Here is a 17,462-nt window from a genome sequence, read left to right on the forward strand (position 1 = left end):
TAAGAGAAAATGCCCAGATGGTAAAGGAGAAGAAGTTCCTTCCAGATTTTCATATGGAGAAGTTGCCTGTCTTCTTCACTAGACTGTGAACTCCATGAGGTCAGGTTCTTATTTTGTTCAGTATTGTATCTCCAGCACCTAGGACAGTGCCCGGTGCACACTGGTCTTTCAATAAGTATATTTGAAAAGCAAAGTATTTGAAAAGTATTTGAAAAGCAAAGTATGATTAACTCTGTTCAGAAGCCTATATTAAAAGATATAGATGAGTTTTTTAACTTCGAATTGTATGGAGACAATGAAAAATTTTTTTGAGGTTGACAGAATCCAGTCTATAATGAGAATGATAAATAATTTACTACACATTCATAGTGAATGAATTATAAAACCTCACTATATAATGAGTTCAGGTATCAATTTATAGTTTCTCCTCACTAAGGAAGTGGTTTTAACCCACAATTATTCTTGTTAATTGAAGAGACTATGTTCTGGCTTTGTCATATATTCATTGTCAGGATGCAGTTATCCCACTGGGATGACCACGTTCTGTCAGCCTCTCTTATTTCTGATTTCTTCGTCTTCGATCATGCGTGAAGCCCTTTTATCCAAACCAATAACACCATGCAAAATTCTAAGTGCCTATCAGCTTGCTAAAAAGAATCTATATGTGATGTCATAGTCATTTTTCTCTTATTCCCAGATTTGTGTCTTATTCTCCTAAGCAATTGTATTATCCCTGCAAAATGAATGTTCCATCAATGTTAATGGTGGAAAAGAGGTAAAAATCCCTTTGTTCATAAGAATCACTTTGTTTTTGGAATCTGAATTGAAAACGAAACCTCACTTCCTGCCTGCCACCCCATGAGCATAGCAGAGGCTTCGTAGTCAAATGCTTGTGTGCAAATCCCAGCATTATCACTAACTATTCCACATACATTGGTTTTGTTTCTTCATAGCCTCTTCCATTCTTCTCTCCACCCTACTCTCTACCTAGGGAAGCTGCGTCTATGGGGACACGCATGGTATCAGGGATCTGGACCCAGTTAGATTTGGCCAATATGATGCTCCAGCAGGAAGGTATTTATTCCCTTGATCCTCCTTCTGTGAGATTACCTATACCTATCTATGTCCTTTGACGTCAGTTATCTGCTCTTCTCCAGCATGCTCTCAGCCTGTGCATCTCTCCTTCCCTCTTGGGTTCTGATAAACTCTCCCACTTGGGGGTGAGGGAGAGACCTGTGGTAGGGATAGTGTCAGTTTCAGTACTAGTAGCCCTGGCTTCATGCAGGATCCCTTGTGATGACCCTATATGCCATCCATTAATCCCTGCATACATACACAAATGTTGCCATTGTTTTCTGTTGGAATTCTGACCGACACACTAACCATATAAGCCTGGGCCCTAGCGCCTCCTCTTGCTTTAGTTTTCTTATCTGTAAAATAGGATTAATAATGTTACCTACATTATGGGACTTGTGTTCGGATTAAATGAGAGAAATTTTGGCACTTAATAAACACTCTTTAAAAGTTAGCTCTTAGCACTAGCATTATTTTGTTACATGGTGACACTTTCTGTGAAGCATGATTAAATAAATAGCACGCTGGCAGTTTATCTTGTTGGACTTTGTTTAATCACCTCAAGTCCAAAACCATGTTGGTTATACACCTTCTTTGAACCAAGGGCCGGGGGAGATATTAAGCATACAAAGTTAGATAAAGATATAGTCTCCAGTCTCCAAGGACCTTGAACACTACAATATAAAATAATAAGTGCAAAAAGAAAAATATTTTTAAAACTGTTATGGGAGCTCAGGTAACAAGCAGAGGAAATTCCCAAGATGCTTCTATTTTCAGAGGGAGAAATCATTGAATGTGAGGGGGGAAAAAGGGTATTGTTGAAAGTTTGAGGAGAGAAGATATAAAAATAATGGGAGTGTGGGAGAGAGGAAGAGCTTATCATAGACAATTATTATGCAAGCGCTATAGGTCCAAAGGAGTTTATGGTCATTAATACTTGTAAGAAGAGTCATTACAGTTTTCTTTTTTTCTTGTCAAACTCAGTCATAGCTATGCAAAAACAATAAAAGGAAAGTTGGGTCGAAACAGTACTGGAATTTTTTCATGAGTGTAACAGGATATGTGCAAGGAATTTGAAGAGGTATACAAGTGAACAATTATGACACTCCACCATGGAATCTTAGCTGTATAAAGCGGAAAGCGAGTATATAAAGAGGGTAGTAAACATTGAAACATGGTAGTTTAATAGATCAGCAGTTCCAAAGATCTGAAAGGGCTTCCAGATTATGTGAGCTAGAAAAATAGGAGGTGGAGGTTCAGAGAGTGGTATGTTTGGAGAAAAGATTTTGGAATCGTGTAGTTAAAGAAGAGTATACATTCATTATAGAAAATTTAGAAAATATCATGCTATAGAAAAACATATACACTATACACATACACATTTGTCTGTAAGGGTGTGTTTCTGAAGTTATTACTTTCCATTATCCATCTATCACTGTACCAATGATATAAGATTTAATTATTGTAACTTCATATCTAATAATGCAAGTTCTGCTGTTTATTCTTCCTTTTCAAAATTATCTTAGATAATGTTAGCCACAATCTTCAAGGTAAAATTCTAAGGAATCAAAAGTACCCCACTGGTGTTTTGCTTAAAATTTTAATACATTTATTTTATAATAATATATTTCCTTCAGCAATGTAGCCTCTTTGTTTAGTTTTTATGTTATTTTAGAAAAGTCTTGCATAAAAAACGTTTGGAAGAATGTTATAATTTTTAAAAAGCGTATTACAAATAAAGATACATGCACAATAGCTAATAGGTTATTTCTAGTGTGAAACCAAACTATTATTTTTTTGTGTAGATATTTTGTACTGGTTTTAGTTAGCGGTCTCTGATTTTCTAAGTAAATTATCAGTCTATATACAAATATGATATTTTTCTCCTTTCAGTATTTAGAGCTTATATATACTTTTAATATTATTTTCATTCATTAAAATTTCCAGAACATTTTGAATACTAACAGTGAGATCAGATGTTCCTAAGTTCTTAACCTCACTGGTAATGCAAAGAACCTTTTTGAATATGGACATTTTTGTAAGCTGGGAGAGAAAAAAAATTAATAAATTCAATGATTCCCTTCAGAAATCAAATCTCCAACTGTTGAAAAATGAGCAAAGCTCTTAGATTCTTTATGGTAAATACTTATAGATTGCAAAAAATAGCCACCATTCTTCACTTTGTCTTTTATCCATGCCCCTTTGCAATGACACTTGGCAAGTGCTCCCATCAAGAAGAGAAGTCACTCTGCCTGCCTCTTGAATCTCAGCTGGCCTGTGACCTGCTTTGTGCAACAGGATGTGGAAGGAAAAGTCTGCTGGTTCTGAGAATAAGCTTCCAACAGGGAGGACAAAAGCTGTCTTTCACATAACCCTGAGAAGTGTGTGAATAGTGAAAAGAGATGTCTAATTACAAATAAATAAGAAGATATAGAATTTTGAAATAATTATCAGCATAAAAAATTCGGAAAATAACTTGTATCAGAGAAATTTATAATGACAGACCTTTCGAAATGTTAGAAAACAATTGTTTGTCCAAACTTAAACTCCATTTGCAAAATCATTTCTCTTCCACAACAAAATAATTCCCTAAAACTAAAGATTCATAAAGGCATTCCAGAGTCTTAAAATTCTAGGAGATAAAATTCTTTCTTCATTTGTCTTTATCAGGGGACATGCTGACAGTCTCAGGGGGGGAGTCACCAGTACTTAGCTTGTCTGACAGCTTTCATACCCTGAAATGGATGTTTCAGTTTTTGTGCAGCAACATACTGCTTAGTGCGCTTTTTGTTTAACTGACTTTGGCTTCATTGTTGAAAAAGTCCCATTTCGATGTATCAGGTTTACGCCTCCTCATTAGTGTTTGACAAGAAAAATCAGGCAACACATGTACTCAACTCATAACAAGTTTATGAATTTGTATTTTAATCCACTTCTGGGAAAAGACAAGCAGCCAGAGATCCAAATGATAGATTAATGATCTAAATTGTACTTTAATTCATCTTTTCCCAGCACATGAGAAGTAATGAGGAGCTAACTAAGCATTCCATAAGTCTTTTGATTCACACTTGAGGTCACAGACCATCTCAGTAAAATCTCAGGTTCCACATGCTCCTTGGTGTCTGACCCCCCACTTCAATTTCAGGAATTCTTGTATCTTGATATTGATCAATAGCTTGTTCTTGTGTTTTTCATTGTTGTTTTTGTTACTTAAAAAAAAAATCTGGGGCTTCCCTGGTGGCGCAGTGGTTGAGAATCCGCCTGCCGATGCAGGAGACACGGGTTCGTGCCCTGGTCCGGGAAGATCCCACATGCTGCGGAGCAACTAAGCCCGTGAGCCATGGCTGCTAGGCCTGGGCGTCCGGAGCCTGTGCTCTGCAACGGGAGAGGCCACAACAGTGAGAGGCCCGCATACCGCAAAAAAAAAAAAAAAAAAAAAAAAATCTGTGTCTTGCTTAGGTTGCAGATAAATGTAGACTATTATTCATGGTTTCAAATGAGTATCATTTGATTTACTGAAATACTTGTGTTGGTTGTAACTTGAATTATTCTAGAAAAGATTAAAGGGTCTTATCTGAGGACTATGGGCATTTTGGAAGTTTTCCTTTTATAAACATAACATCATTTAAAAGAGCCCTTCGATATATAAAGTATAGAGTTTTCATGTGTCTTTTGGGAAATTAACTGTGACTTAAAAGTTATTAGAATGAATAAGACCATATATTGTATGATTCCATTTATATGAAAAAAAAATCCAGAAAAGGAAAGTCTATAGAGATACAAAGTAGATTAGTGATTGCCTGGGACTGGGTGTGGGAACAGGGATAACTGCAAATGGGCACAAGGGATCTCTTTGGGGTGATGAAAGTATTCTAAAGCTACATTGTGTTGCACAGCTCTAGAAATTTACTAAAAGTCATTGAATTATACATTTAAAACTTTAGGATGAATTTTATATTACGTAAACTATACCTCAATAAAGCTATTATATTTTTTAAAAGAAAAAGAAAGGGGCTTCCCTGGTGGCGCAGTGGTTGAGAGTCCACCTGCCAATGCAGGGGACACGGGTTCATGCCCCGGTCCGGGAAGATCCCACATGACACAGAGCGGCTGGGCCTGTAAGCCATGGCCGCTGAGCCTGCACGTCCGGAGCCAAGGTTAGTAGAGAAGTTTAAAACAATTATTTATAACATTTTCTAATTCCTATTGAAGCAACAGAGGTATCCAAATAAGAAAGCTTTCAATTACTAAAATATGTCACACTCAAGCTGAAATAAACCTGATTCTTCAAAGGGGCTCCGTTAACCTATTATATCCATTCTGGATGCCAGAATCATGATTTTACTGTCAATTAGGCCCATCCTGTATAATAGCTGGAAAGATTGTTTAAATTTTAACTTCAAAATACATCCAAAGTTTTAACTGAGGATGACTAAATTTAACAAATGAATTGAACCATGTACTACAACCTAAACATAATTATACACACTTAGGTAATGGAATTCTGATATGATCATTCCATTTCCTTATCCCAAAGGAATTGACAAAACTCTTAACACAGTATAACTACAATAGTGACAATATAGTAAAAAATTTTTTAAGCAATAGGTAATATTTACTGAGGTTTTATCATGTACTAGGCATTGTTATGTGCTTAGCAAAGATAGTCTTATTTAATTCACACAGCAACCCTAAGAGGTAGGTGTTATGACCATTTTGTAATAGAGGAAACTGAATCTTAGAAAGGATAACTAACTTACCAATGTCACAAAGTAAGTAGGTGGCAGGGTCAGCATTTGGATCCAGGTCTGTGTGTCCACTGCATGGTGGTTAGGAGCATGGGCTTCATGGGAAGTAGGTGTGTGGGTGTGTGTGCCCCACTCTCTAGCTTCATGTCCTTTGGGAGATTCCTCAAACTCTCAATGCTTTCAGGTCCTACACTTACAAAATGAGGATAATAATGCTATCTAGCCATTATGTATATATTTTAGAGAAATAAGATGATAAATATAAAGCTAATATTTTGCTCAAAACATAGTGGGTTCTTAATAGATGATAGATAGTAGTATTAATTGTAGGAGTAATTAGTATTCACGTTGGAGGAAAATACACATTTTACAAATGAACACATTAAATTAATTAATCAAGAGCATTAGTTAACTTCATTCTAATTCTCTAACTACCTCTCACCTCTTCTATCTCACTGTTTTTCTACTACCCTACACTGTGCTTTTTTTAAAAAATTAATTTATTAATTAATTAATTTTTTTTTTTTTTTTTGGCTGTGTTGGGTCTTTGTTGCTGCGTGTGGTCTTTCTCTAGTTGCAGCGAGCGGGGAGCTACTCTTCGCTGTGGTGCATGGGCTTCTCGTTACGGTGGCTCATCTTTGTTGCAGAGCACGGGCTCTAGGCACACAGGCTTCAGTAGTTGTGGCACGCGGGCTCAGTAGTTATGACTCACGGGCTCTAGAGCGCAGGCTCAGAAGTTGTGGCACACAGGCTTAGTTGCTCTGCAGCATGTGGGATCTTCCTGGACCAGGGCTCGAGCCCATATCCCCTGCATTGGCAGGTAGATTCTTAATCACTGCACCACCAGGAAAGTCCCTACACTGTGCTTTTTTTTTTTTTTTTTCTTTTGCGGTAAGTGGACCTCTCACTGTTGTGGCCTCTCCCATTGCGGAGCACAGGCTCCGGACGTGCAGGCTCAGCGGCCATGGCGCACGGGCCCAGCCGCTTCACGGCATGTGGGATCTTCCCGGACTGGGGCACGAACCCGTATCCCCTGCATCGGCAGGCGGACTCTCAACCACTGCACCACCAGGGAAGCCCTGTGCTTTTTTAATGATGCATTTCTAAAGTTAAATTTGTAGCTTCCTGACTATCACCAATTACTATACATCAACAGTTCTAATCAGATTTTTTAAATGATTTCATAAAGCGTGTTGTTCATTAGGAAGATTTTTCATTTTAGCAACTTTTTAAAATTTTACTAAAAAGTTTTTTAAAAAATATACTTTTTCACATATGTAACCATACTTGGAAAGATGAATAAAGTAATTTTCATTTAGTCTGTACAGATTTTTGTGAAAACAGCTCCTGATTAATTTCTTAGGTCTAAAATTATAGAAATTTTAGTTGAACATTTTGTTTTTATTGAAAATAAAAGGAATCATAGATACAATGACCACCAGAATTCCTGTTGGGAAAGAAACAGTATTTGCATGTTGTTTACAAATTGGGTGAATAGGGCAGAAGGTAAGGCTTTGGCAGCACCTAAATGTGAATTTAGCAGTTTCATGCAAGACAAAAGGAAGAGATTATTCTGTTACTCTGTAGAGTGAAAAGACAAACAGGTAGAAGGGAGAGGTTGCAAGAAGGCTTAACCACAATGTTATATCAGCTTCAGGTGTACCACATAGTAACTCCATATTTTTATAGATTATACTCCATACAAAGTCATAAAAAGCATTGACTATGTTCCCTGTGCTGTGTATTACATCCTTGTAATTTATTTATTTTATACCTAGTGGTTTATACCTCTTAATCCCCTTCATCTATTTTGCCCCTCCCCCCACACTCCTCTCTGGTAACCACTAGTTTATTCTCTGTATCTGTGAGTCTGTTTCTGTTTTTTGTTATATTTGTTTTATTTTTTAGATTTCATATGTAAGTGAAAATATACTGAATCAGTCAGCTATACTTAAATAAAAAAGAAAAGGAACAAAGAAAGAGGAGGCTTAACTAACTAAATGCTTAGGTCCAAGCAGGATTTTGGCCTCTTGTTTATTTTGGTGTGTTTTGTTTTGTTTTGTTTTGGGGGGTGTTCACTTTGGTTTGGTGTAGAGACTTGCTGGATTTTTCAGGAACCTACTTAAGGCTATAGGACTTATGAATATAGAGAGGCATTAAGAGTTTAAACAACCCACTCAAAGACACACAGTGAACATGGAGGGAATCACACTTATACCCAGTTTGGCCTTACTTGAAGTTATCTAACTTCAGAAAACCCCAAAATCTCAGGATTCACAAAAATCACAGAGCAGGCACTTAACTCTCACAAGGCTAAAGAAGTGAGATTTGAAATTTATTCAGATTTCCATGGTCAGAGGGCTTTAATACACATGGGAAGGATGTATATAATAATGTAAAATAGTGAAATTATGGTCAAATATATATCAGTTTAGACAATCAGTCATTTTATCCACAAGAACATTAAAGACAAAAGATGTTTAGGTACTTGACTAAGTTAAAAACTGAACAGTCAAGCTTGTATTTTTTAATTATTTATAATCTATATTTATTCTATAATATTTAAGTATTTATTCTCTTGGATCTAGAACTTAATGGGAGATTTAAATTTACCAAAGTGATGATGACTTATTCTACAGTTCTATCAATTTTTGCTTTAGATATTTTAAGGCTATGTTTTCAAAGGTTCATTCAAGTTTAGAATTATTATATCTTTCTGTAAATGGAATCTTTCATCATTATCTATTGACTCTCCATCTCCAGTAATGCGTTTTGCCTTAAAGTCCATTTTGTCTAATATTAATATGCCAATACCAGCTCTCTTTTGAATAGGAACTTTCTTATGTGTATTCTTTGATTATTTAATTTTCAACCTTATATTTTACTTCATATTTTTGTATTCACTCTAATAATCTTTGTCTTTTAACTTAAACATTTGGCCATTTACTGTAATTACTTAATTATTTTATTATTATTGTATTAATTTGCTAGAGCTGCCATAACAAAATACCATAGACTGGGTAGCTTAAATAACAGAAATTTATTTCCTCATAGTTCTCAAGGCTAGAAGTCCAAAACAGATCAAGATGTTGGCAGATTTGGTTTCTTCTGAGGCCTTTCTCCTTGCTTGCAGATGGTTCCTCTCACTGTATCTTCACATGGTCTTTTCTCCATACACACAACCCCCCAATGTCTCTCTGCGTGTCCAAATTTCCTCTTCTTATAAAGTCAGATTGCTTTAGGGCCTACCCTAATGGGCTCATTTTTACTTAATTAACTCTTTAAAGGTCCTTTTGTCTAAAACATTCTCTGAGATACTCAGGGTTAGGTTTCAACATATGGATTCTGAGGGAACACAATACAGCCCATAATACTATCATTACATTTGTGTATTTTACTTGTCCTGCCTCTTCCAAATTTTTCCTCTTCCTTCTTGCCTTCTGTTTCATTGATTGATTGCTTTTTCCTCACTTTGTTTTATCCTCTAATAATTTAAAGATGATATACACTATCTCCTGTTTTGACCCAAATTTATACATACATATTTAGCAAATTCTAAAATTAATCAGTATAGCTGACCTCATTCTAAAAAATTTAGACACTCCAACTTTAACTCTGACAACTTTCTCCAAACATACATTTATATTAAAAAATTTAGGGCTTCCCTGGTGGCGCAGTGGTTGAGAGTCCGCCTGCCGATACAGGGGATACGGGTCCATGCTCCAGTCTGGGAAGATACCACATGCCGCGGAGCGGCTAGGCCCGTGAGCCATGGCCGCTGAGCCTGCGCGTCTGGAGCCTGTGCTTCGTAATGGGAGAGGCCACAACAGTGAGAGGCCCACGTACCGCAAAAAAATAAATAATTTTAAAAATTAAAAAAAATTTTAGGCATACTGTTATTTTTATTACAGAAGATACTGTTATTATTTAACATAGTCGTTTGTTTATATTTACCTACATATTTATAATATTTGATTCTATTCCTTATCTATTCTATTTTTTCTTATTATTCTACTCTTTATCTCTAACTTGCCAGCTGGAGTCACGTTCTTTTGCCTGAAGTACATCCTGCAGAATTTCTTTGAGCAAGAGGCTGTTGTTAGCCAAGTCTCTTATTTATTTATTTATTTATTTATTTATTTATTTATTTATTTATTTGGTCTAAAAAATCTATATATTGTTCACCATAAAAGTGTTTCCTCTGGAATGGTTCTTCTTCTTTTCTCTGAACACAGTAAAGATATTTTTTCATCCTTTTTTTTGTTTATTAGCTTTATGTTGCTGCAATAGGTCCTGTTAGCCTCTCTATCTGAAAGACTGGATTTTGTTTCCTGTCACCCCCACCTGACATAATCATGAAATCTTTGCTGAGATTCTCTAAGGTTGGGCAAATACCTGCAAGACAAGGATGACTTTAGGGTTCTGCTTTCCTCTCTGAGCTCCTGCTTTCATTTATTTTTTGGACTCTGAGTATTCATCATTTTCTTGCCAGTGTATCAATGCATGTTACAAGTTATTTTTTAGATTTTTATCCAGTTTTTGTATTTGTTTTCAGCATAAAGGTCAGTTACAATATCTGGTATGCTATTCTGCTGGAAGAATAAGGCTGGTCCATCTCTCATTTAAAGAGAGAAAGAGAAACAGAGACAAAAACAGAGACAGAGAGAGACAGAGGAGCTTTCTTTTCTGTTAATAGAGTTCCATTTCGAAAGTAAAGGACTTATTTTGGATCTTTTTCCCCCTCTCTGTCCCTGCATGATTTGCCTTACATCAGGAGCAGCCTTGATTGAATAAAGATTACAAGCACCTTTCGTATTACATATGAAATATGTATAGCTCATGGCCTTGTTTAAGTAGGGACAGCAAAGTTAGTTATTGGTTTAGTTGTGTGAGAATCTCAAGAAGTCTAAGTTACTATCCATTTAAATTTTGTGCTGTATAAACTAAAAACTAGGTGACTAAAAGTATGGAGAAATCTATATAAATTTAACTGGGAGTTACATGGGGGAAATGAGAAGGACTATGGATTGAGTTTATACACAATTGGGCACAGGAATAACAATGAATATTAGTTCATCCAGGCATATCTATGGGAAACATCAGTAATCCAGCACAACCCTCCCTCCCCTTGAGCTAAGAAAGTGCCTCAGGATTCTTCTTAGCACAGTCTTCTCAGCACCCAGTGCTGTTCCGTAGTAAGCTGGAAGATGAAGCAGCAGCAGAATAACAAATAATTGTAAGTTGTGTCTCTGTTCCTCCATTTTTCCTTTGGCATATTGTTAGCAAACTGTTTTCATAGGTGTAGCAGGGAAAAGAATTATTTCAATTTTCTAAGTTCACCCTTTTGGAAACTGCTATCTAAGGTGACCTGTGTTAGTGCTCCCTGTAATTGACTACACAAAGACCCAACAAGTAACAATCCAATAATTGCTCAAGAGGAACAGGAAGGCTTGTTTACAGGTTCTTCCAAATATAGAACTTCTCCATGAAATTCTACATTTTGATCTAGATTTGGAAATGAATACATTATGAGCTTTTCCAATTACACTTAGGGTTTTTTTCTTTTTTTCCTCCTAGAACTTGAGATCAATGTCTATTGGCTTGAGCAGGAAAAGACTGCAATTCTTCTATTTGCATTACCTTGTTTCCACTTTAGGGCCTTTCTACCAGCTGTTCCCCTTTCCTGATAGGCTCCTGTTCTAGATCTTTACAAGGCTTACCTCTTCTTAGCCTTCAAGTCTTGGCTTAAAGACCTCCTCAAGGTCTTTTCTGATTACTCTACCTAAAGTAGCCTTCACCACCAACAACTCCTCTAGCCAACCATCTTCTTTATTTGCTTTATAACACTTATCCCTCGCTGTAAGTATTGTTTGCTTTTCAAGTCTATTGTCTGTCTCTGCTTACCTAAACATAAGTTCCAAGAGATCAGGACCTTTACTGTCTTGCTTAGCACTGTATCCTTGGCACATTCAACAGTGTCTCCCATGTAGTAGCTGCTCAAAGATATTTGTGAAGGAATTGATACAAAGGAGAAATATGTACTTTCTGTATAGGTTTGACCTATAGAATTAATTTTATAAAGAGATTTTAATTTGTAAAGAGACTTTTTTTAAGTGGTTCATTTTTTTAAAACTATTTATTTATTGGTCATGCTGTGCAGCATGTGTATCTTAGTTCCCTGAACAGGGATCAAACCTGCAACCCCTGCAATAGAAGCACAGAGTCTTAATGACTGGACCACCAGGGAAGTCCCAAGAGATTTTAATTTGCAAAGAGATTTTAATTTTGTAGAGATTTTTTTGACTCATGATAATAAAAAGAAGGGACCCCATTTCTCTATATATAACATAAAATATATAGGTGTTTAAATGGAAAAAGAATGTAATGATTAGAAGGACAAACATATGAGCCTAGGTTTTAATCTGAGCTTCTCAATTTACTAGCTGTGTGAGGTACTCAACCTCTCTGTTTTTCAGGGGTTTTTTGTTGTTGTTGTTTTTGTTTTTTTATGGTACACGGGCCTCTCACTGTTGTGGCCTCTCGCGTTGCGGAGCACAGGCTCCAGATGCACAGGCTCAGCGGCCACAGCTCACGGGCCTAACCGCTCCGCGGCATGTGGGATCCTCCCAGACTGGGGCACGAACCAGTGTCCCCTGCATCGGCAGGCAGACTCTCAACCACTGCGCCACCAGGGAAGCCCTGTTTTTCAGTTTTTTAACTTGAAAAATGATGACAAAGAGAAGACAATGGGACTGGGGAAAAAAGTAAATAATGTATTTCAAATACTGAAAATAATGTTTGTCCTTAGGAAGACTTCTATGAGTTATTTATTGATATTGTTATATACAATTGCTATATGTAAACATTATATGCATGTTCAGTTAACTTTTCATAAACTTCTTCACTGCCAGGAGAAAATAATAATACCTGCCCCATAGGATCATGGTAAGTATGAAGCATAAAGCACTTAGAATAGGATATAACACAGGTATCACTCAATAACTGTAGATTTTATTATCATGTAAAATTTACTGAAGTGAGTTTTGTTCATTTACTCTCTCCATTCTCTATTTTTCTATGTACTAGTCCGTGATCTTTATTCGGGACAGAAATTCTCATGGGCAGGAGGTGTCAGGATACATTGACTATGCCCACAGGCTAAAGATTGAAGATTTTGAAGTCTACTTTAGTGGAAAGAAAAGACTACTTCCAAGACCCACAGATATGAGGTAAGTTATGTACATTTTTCACACCTTCAATAAGAGAACAAGCTTCTCAGAGGTAAAGATAAGGATTTTTATTTTATTTTCTGGGACGCTAATATATATATAGCAGGAATGTGGTAAGAGTGGTTTGAGTAAAAAGTAAATACATTTTAAAACGGGGAATGAACATAGATGCAGATTTTCCATTAACAGCCTGAGGAAGGGAACTCTTCAGAGATGAGATAAGTAAATTCTCAGTGACATTCCTTTTAAATGATAAGTAGAGCCTAAAATTTGCTACTCTCACATGGCTCTTGCACCACTTGGGACTTCATCTGTCTAGAAGCCTCAAGAGCAGTCCATGTAACACATTCTCCTCCCACTTTTTTTTTTTTTTTTTTTTTTTTTTGGTCACCAACCAAAATCCAGGCCTCTGAGTAGCTCACCCTCATTTACTCTCACCACTGGCCTATTTGGGCATTTCTTCTACTCATGATTCTTTTCACTATTGACCCCTATCCTTTCCTCTGTAACCCTTATCCCACCACATAGGATCTACTCTACAAAGTCAACCTATTTATAGATCCTGATCCTTCTACCACCTCCTGAATAGCTCTCAAGCTAAACTTTTTATTCTACACCTCTCACTTATAGAACACAAAAGTAGTAGTAGCATTCTGCTTTAACTCTCCACTGCTGTATCCAGATTATTTAACACTTTTTAAAATTGGGGTATTAATGAGAACCTGCTGTATAGCACAGGGAACTCCACTTCACTGTACAGCAGATTACTGGACACTTTTAACAACACTATTCCTCTGACATTCCTGCCCTCTTGTGTACATCCTTCTTGCTATTATCTAAAGACTTCATAACCCATCACCATTTCATGGATATACCCCTTTTCCCATCCAACCTAGATGCATAGCAAAATCATTTAACTTGCCTCTTGCAATAATCCCAGCTGCCCATGTCTTTTTGTGCTTTGGCTGTATCTGTCCTGATAACCCTCAAAAGCAGATTGACCCAGTTATCCTCTTGCTTGCACCATTAGCTTGACCCCTGGGTAACACAGAAGGAAATTTTAAGAAATTTCAAAAAAGTGTAGATGGCTGCTACCAATAATTTATCGTCTCCAAACTCAGCCAGCCCATTTTTTGGCCCTCAGCCACCCATTTATTTGCTGTTTCTCAATTCGTAGTTTCACCATTCTCCCCCCAAAATATTCTGAAGCTGCACCACTCTCTCAAAACCATTGTTCTCAACTGCTGACCCTGACTCCTATCCATATTTGCCTCACATTTCACAGAGAACATTGAGTCTAAACATAGAAACCAACCCCTGATCTGTCTGTCTGTCTGTCAACCAAAATCAGCTTCCTCACTAGCTGGCGCCCCCCTCAGAGTGCCCTTCTGATTATTCCCAATCACAATTCCATTCTGGCTGCTACTGGCCCCTGGGCCCACCATCTATGTTCAGAACACATCTGCACCTAACTCTTAGAACACCACATGCCCTCCTTCCCTCAGCCTACCTCTCAGAGGCCCAATTTGCTGCACACTTGTCCACATTCCCCCAACACAGCAAGGCTTAGGCTTCCCCAAAGACCACGAGGGAGTATATGCCCTCAGAGTGACTCAGGCTTTTCTGGTGACATTTCTGAAATAAAATAAGTGGCTTCACTCTCTACTTTTTGAAACAGTTTTTTTCTGGAAAAAAAATTAGTAGTTCATTTTTATTAAGTGAAATATTCCTTCATACATGCATCTACTCTCACCACATTTTTCCAGATTCAGAGAGAAAAGGACTCCTTGACTTGGTTAGAGCTAATTTATTCAACTTGTTTTTTATCCTTTTCACCCTTCTTATCACTGAAGCCATACTTCATCTATTGTCCTCTTTTTTTAAAATGTACATTCTCAAACTGACTCTCCCAACTGGCTCTTTTATCTTGCCTCTAACCATGCTGGAACCATTTCTATATTAAAGAAAAGAAATCCTCTACCTCTCTTACAATTTCCAGCTAAGCTCCTCAAAAGAACAAGTGTCTCCAACTCTCACTTCTCATGTAGGTGCTAACCCACTGTAATTAGCCCTCTGCCACCATTATTCAAATGAAGCAACTCCTGCTAAAATCACCAGTGACTGCCAGTTTCAAAATCTTTTGCACTATTTTTATTTCTCATCTTATTTAACTTCTCTACATTATTTAATTACTGTTGATTAATCCTTATGCTGATTAACTCTTTCTTCTCAAAACTATTCAAATATTCTAACATTTATGTCAGAATCTCTCATTGAACTCTCCCCTTGTTTATTTCATGCATGTTGGTAATCACCAGAGATCATCCTTGGACTTCTTTTCTTACCATATGCATTCTCTTGAGTGATTTGATCACTTTTCTGGAGTGGAGTTGTCTTTGAAACTATAACCCTATAATTCAGTTTCAATTTTTTTTAGGTAAGATTTTTTTAAATGTGAAACTCTGTGAGTTTGATTAGTGAGTTCAGGTGTTATCAGTCTGATGATTCTATTATAAAGTTCCCATCAAATTTCACCCAGTGGTTTTAGCATACAATAATGAAGGCTACCTACATGTTTTTACTAAGGTTTGTACAATGGTGATTTTCTAATTCTATCATTCATTCTGCATTTTTTAGCTAGAATTCTTCCACAGAGAATAACTTTTCCTCATTGGTTATGTAATTGCCCTGAAGTAGAATTCAATTCATGCAGAAAGACAAAATAAATGTTTTATTATTTTCCTGTTTATGAAAAAATGAAAAGCCGAAAGCACAAGAGTATATAGTGCCAAATTGTTTTCAAAGTGGTTATGCTATTTTATATCCACCAAAAATACTATATAAGTGCTCTCATTAGCCCTCATCCTTACCAACACATGACATCTACAAACTTTTTTTTCCACTGTGCTAAATTATAAATGATCTCTCATGGTGATCTTAATTTTTATTTTTGTGATTACTAGTCAGATTGGGCATCTTTTATTGGTTGTTCAGATTTCCTTTCTTTGAAGTATCTATTAAGACTTTTCCTCATTTTTTCTATTGATTATTTATTCTTCCTTTTCTTATGAATTGTAGGAGTTCCTTTTTTTTTGAATATTGATTAATCCTTCGCCTCATATATATTGAAAATGTAAACTTCCAGTATGTAATTCTCCTTTCACTTCCTTTACATGGACTTTTGATGGTCAGAAGTCAGAAGTTTTGATAGATTAGTTCATTTTATTAATATTTTCCTCAGAGGTTTGCATTTTTTGTTTTGTTTAACAAATTCCTACCTTTCTGGAAGTCATAAAGATATTGTCCTATAAAGTACTGTAGTTTTGCTTTTTATCTTATATATTTAACCTACCCGAATTTAACACTGTATATGGTGGTTAGGTAAGGGTGCACTTTTTGTTTTTGTCTTCCATATGACTAATAATGTGTCCTAGCAACATTTATTGAAAAGTCCACTATCCCTTCTCCCACATCTGCAACACCATTTGTGTCAAAAGTTGAGTTCTGTATGTGCTGGGTTGTTTCTGGGCTCACTCTTTTGTTTTACTGGGTTTCTCCTTAAAATAATTAAATCTTACTCATTTGTTATATGTTCATAATAATTCTTGATATAAAGAAAGGCAATTTCTCCATCTGGTTTTTCTTCTTCAAGAGTATCTAATCTATGCTTGTCCTTTATTCTCTCATATAAATTGTAGTCAACTTCAAATATTCACACACAAAAAGTGGTGTAATTTTGATTGGAATTGTTTTCAAGTTATGACCAATGTACCACTGATTGACATCTTTATGGTATTAAGTCTTCCATTTATTTATTTACATTTATTTATGCCCTCTTTAATGTCTTTTAATAATATTTTATAATTTTCTCAATTAGAGAGTTTTGTCATTGGGTTTTTTTTTCCTCCTCGGTGCCAGATAATTTCTGAGCTTTCAAACAAAATTAGCTCTATTACAAAGACCCCACTGTAAAATTTTACCATGTTGAGTTTAATTTAAGCCATCCATCAGAATCATACTTCAGATTTTTCACTCAAGAAATTTCATGCCATTAAATGACTTAAACAGTTGTTATTAGAGGTAAAAAATATCTTTGGCATCCATAATTCCACACTTAATTTGATTCAGAACTAAAACAAAGAATTTTTAAAGCTTTCAAAAGGTTCCTTTCTATTTACTTATCTGTTGACATGATGTTTTATTCTGTGTAGGAAGAGACAGTAGTTCTATGATTAGAATCCTGCCTTGCATTTTTACTGTGGAAAACATAAATATGAGCTGACAGCTGCAACTGTTATGAAATGCAGCAGTAGAAAGGGCCTAGAACTTGATCATCTTGTCAATTCATACTTCATCTTGACCATGTGTTTACAATTCAGTACCTTCCTTTGGTGAAGGATTGTGAATAAAC

General features: G+C 36.2%; 1 protein-coding gene across 1 annotated transcript in view; it reads left to right on the forward strand.

Annotated features, from left to right (window-relative positions):
• Positions 1-17,462, forward strand: part of CFAP299 (cilia and flagella associated protein 299) — a 582,341-nt gene that overhangs the window by 479,442 nt on the left and 85,437 nt on the right. Inside the window, exon 4 of the mRNA XM_059066513.2 lies at positions 12,909-13,051. Within this exon, the coding sequence (XP_058922496.1) occupies positions 12,909-13,051 (143 nt within the window). The remainder of the gene's footprint in view (positions 1-12,908; positions 13,052-17,462) is intronic.

This window comes from Kogia breviceps, chromosome 6 (assembly GCF_026419965.1).
Source record: "Kogia breviceps isolate mKogBre1 chromosome 6, mKogBre1 haplotype 1, whole genome shotgun sequence".
NCBI classification, from domain to species: Eukaryota; Metazoa; Chordata; class Mammalia; order Artiodactyla; family Physeteridae; genus Kogia; species Kogia breviceps.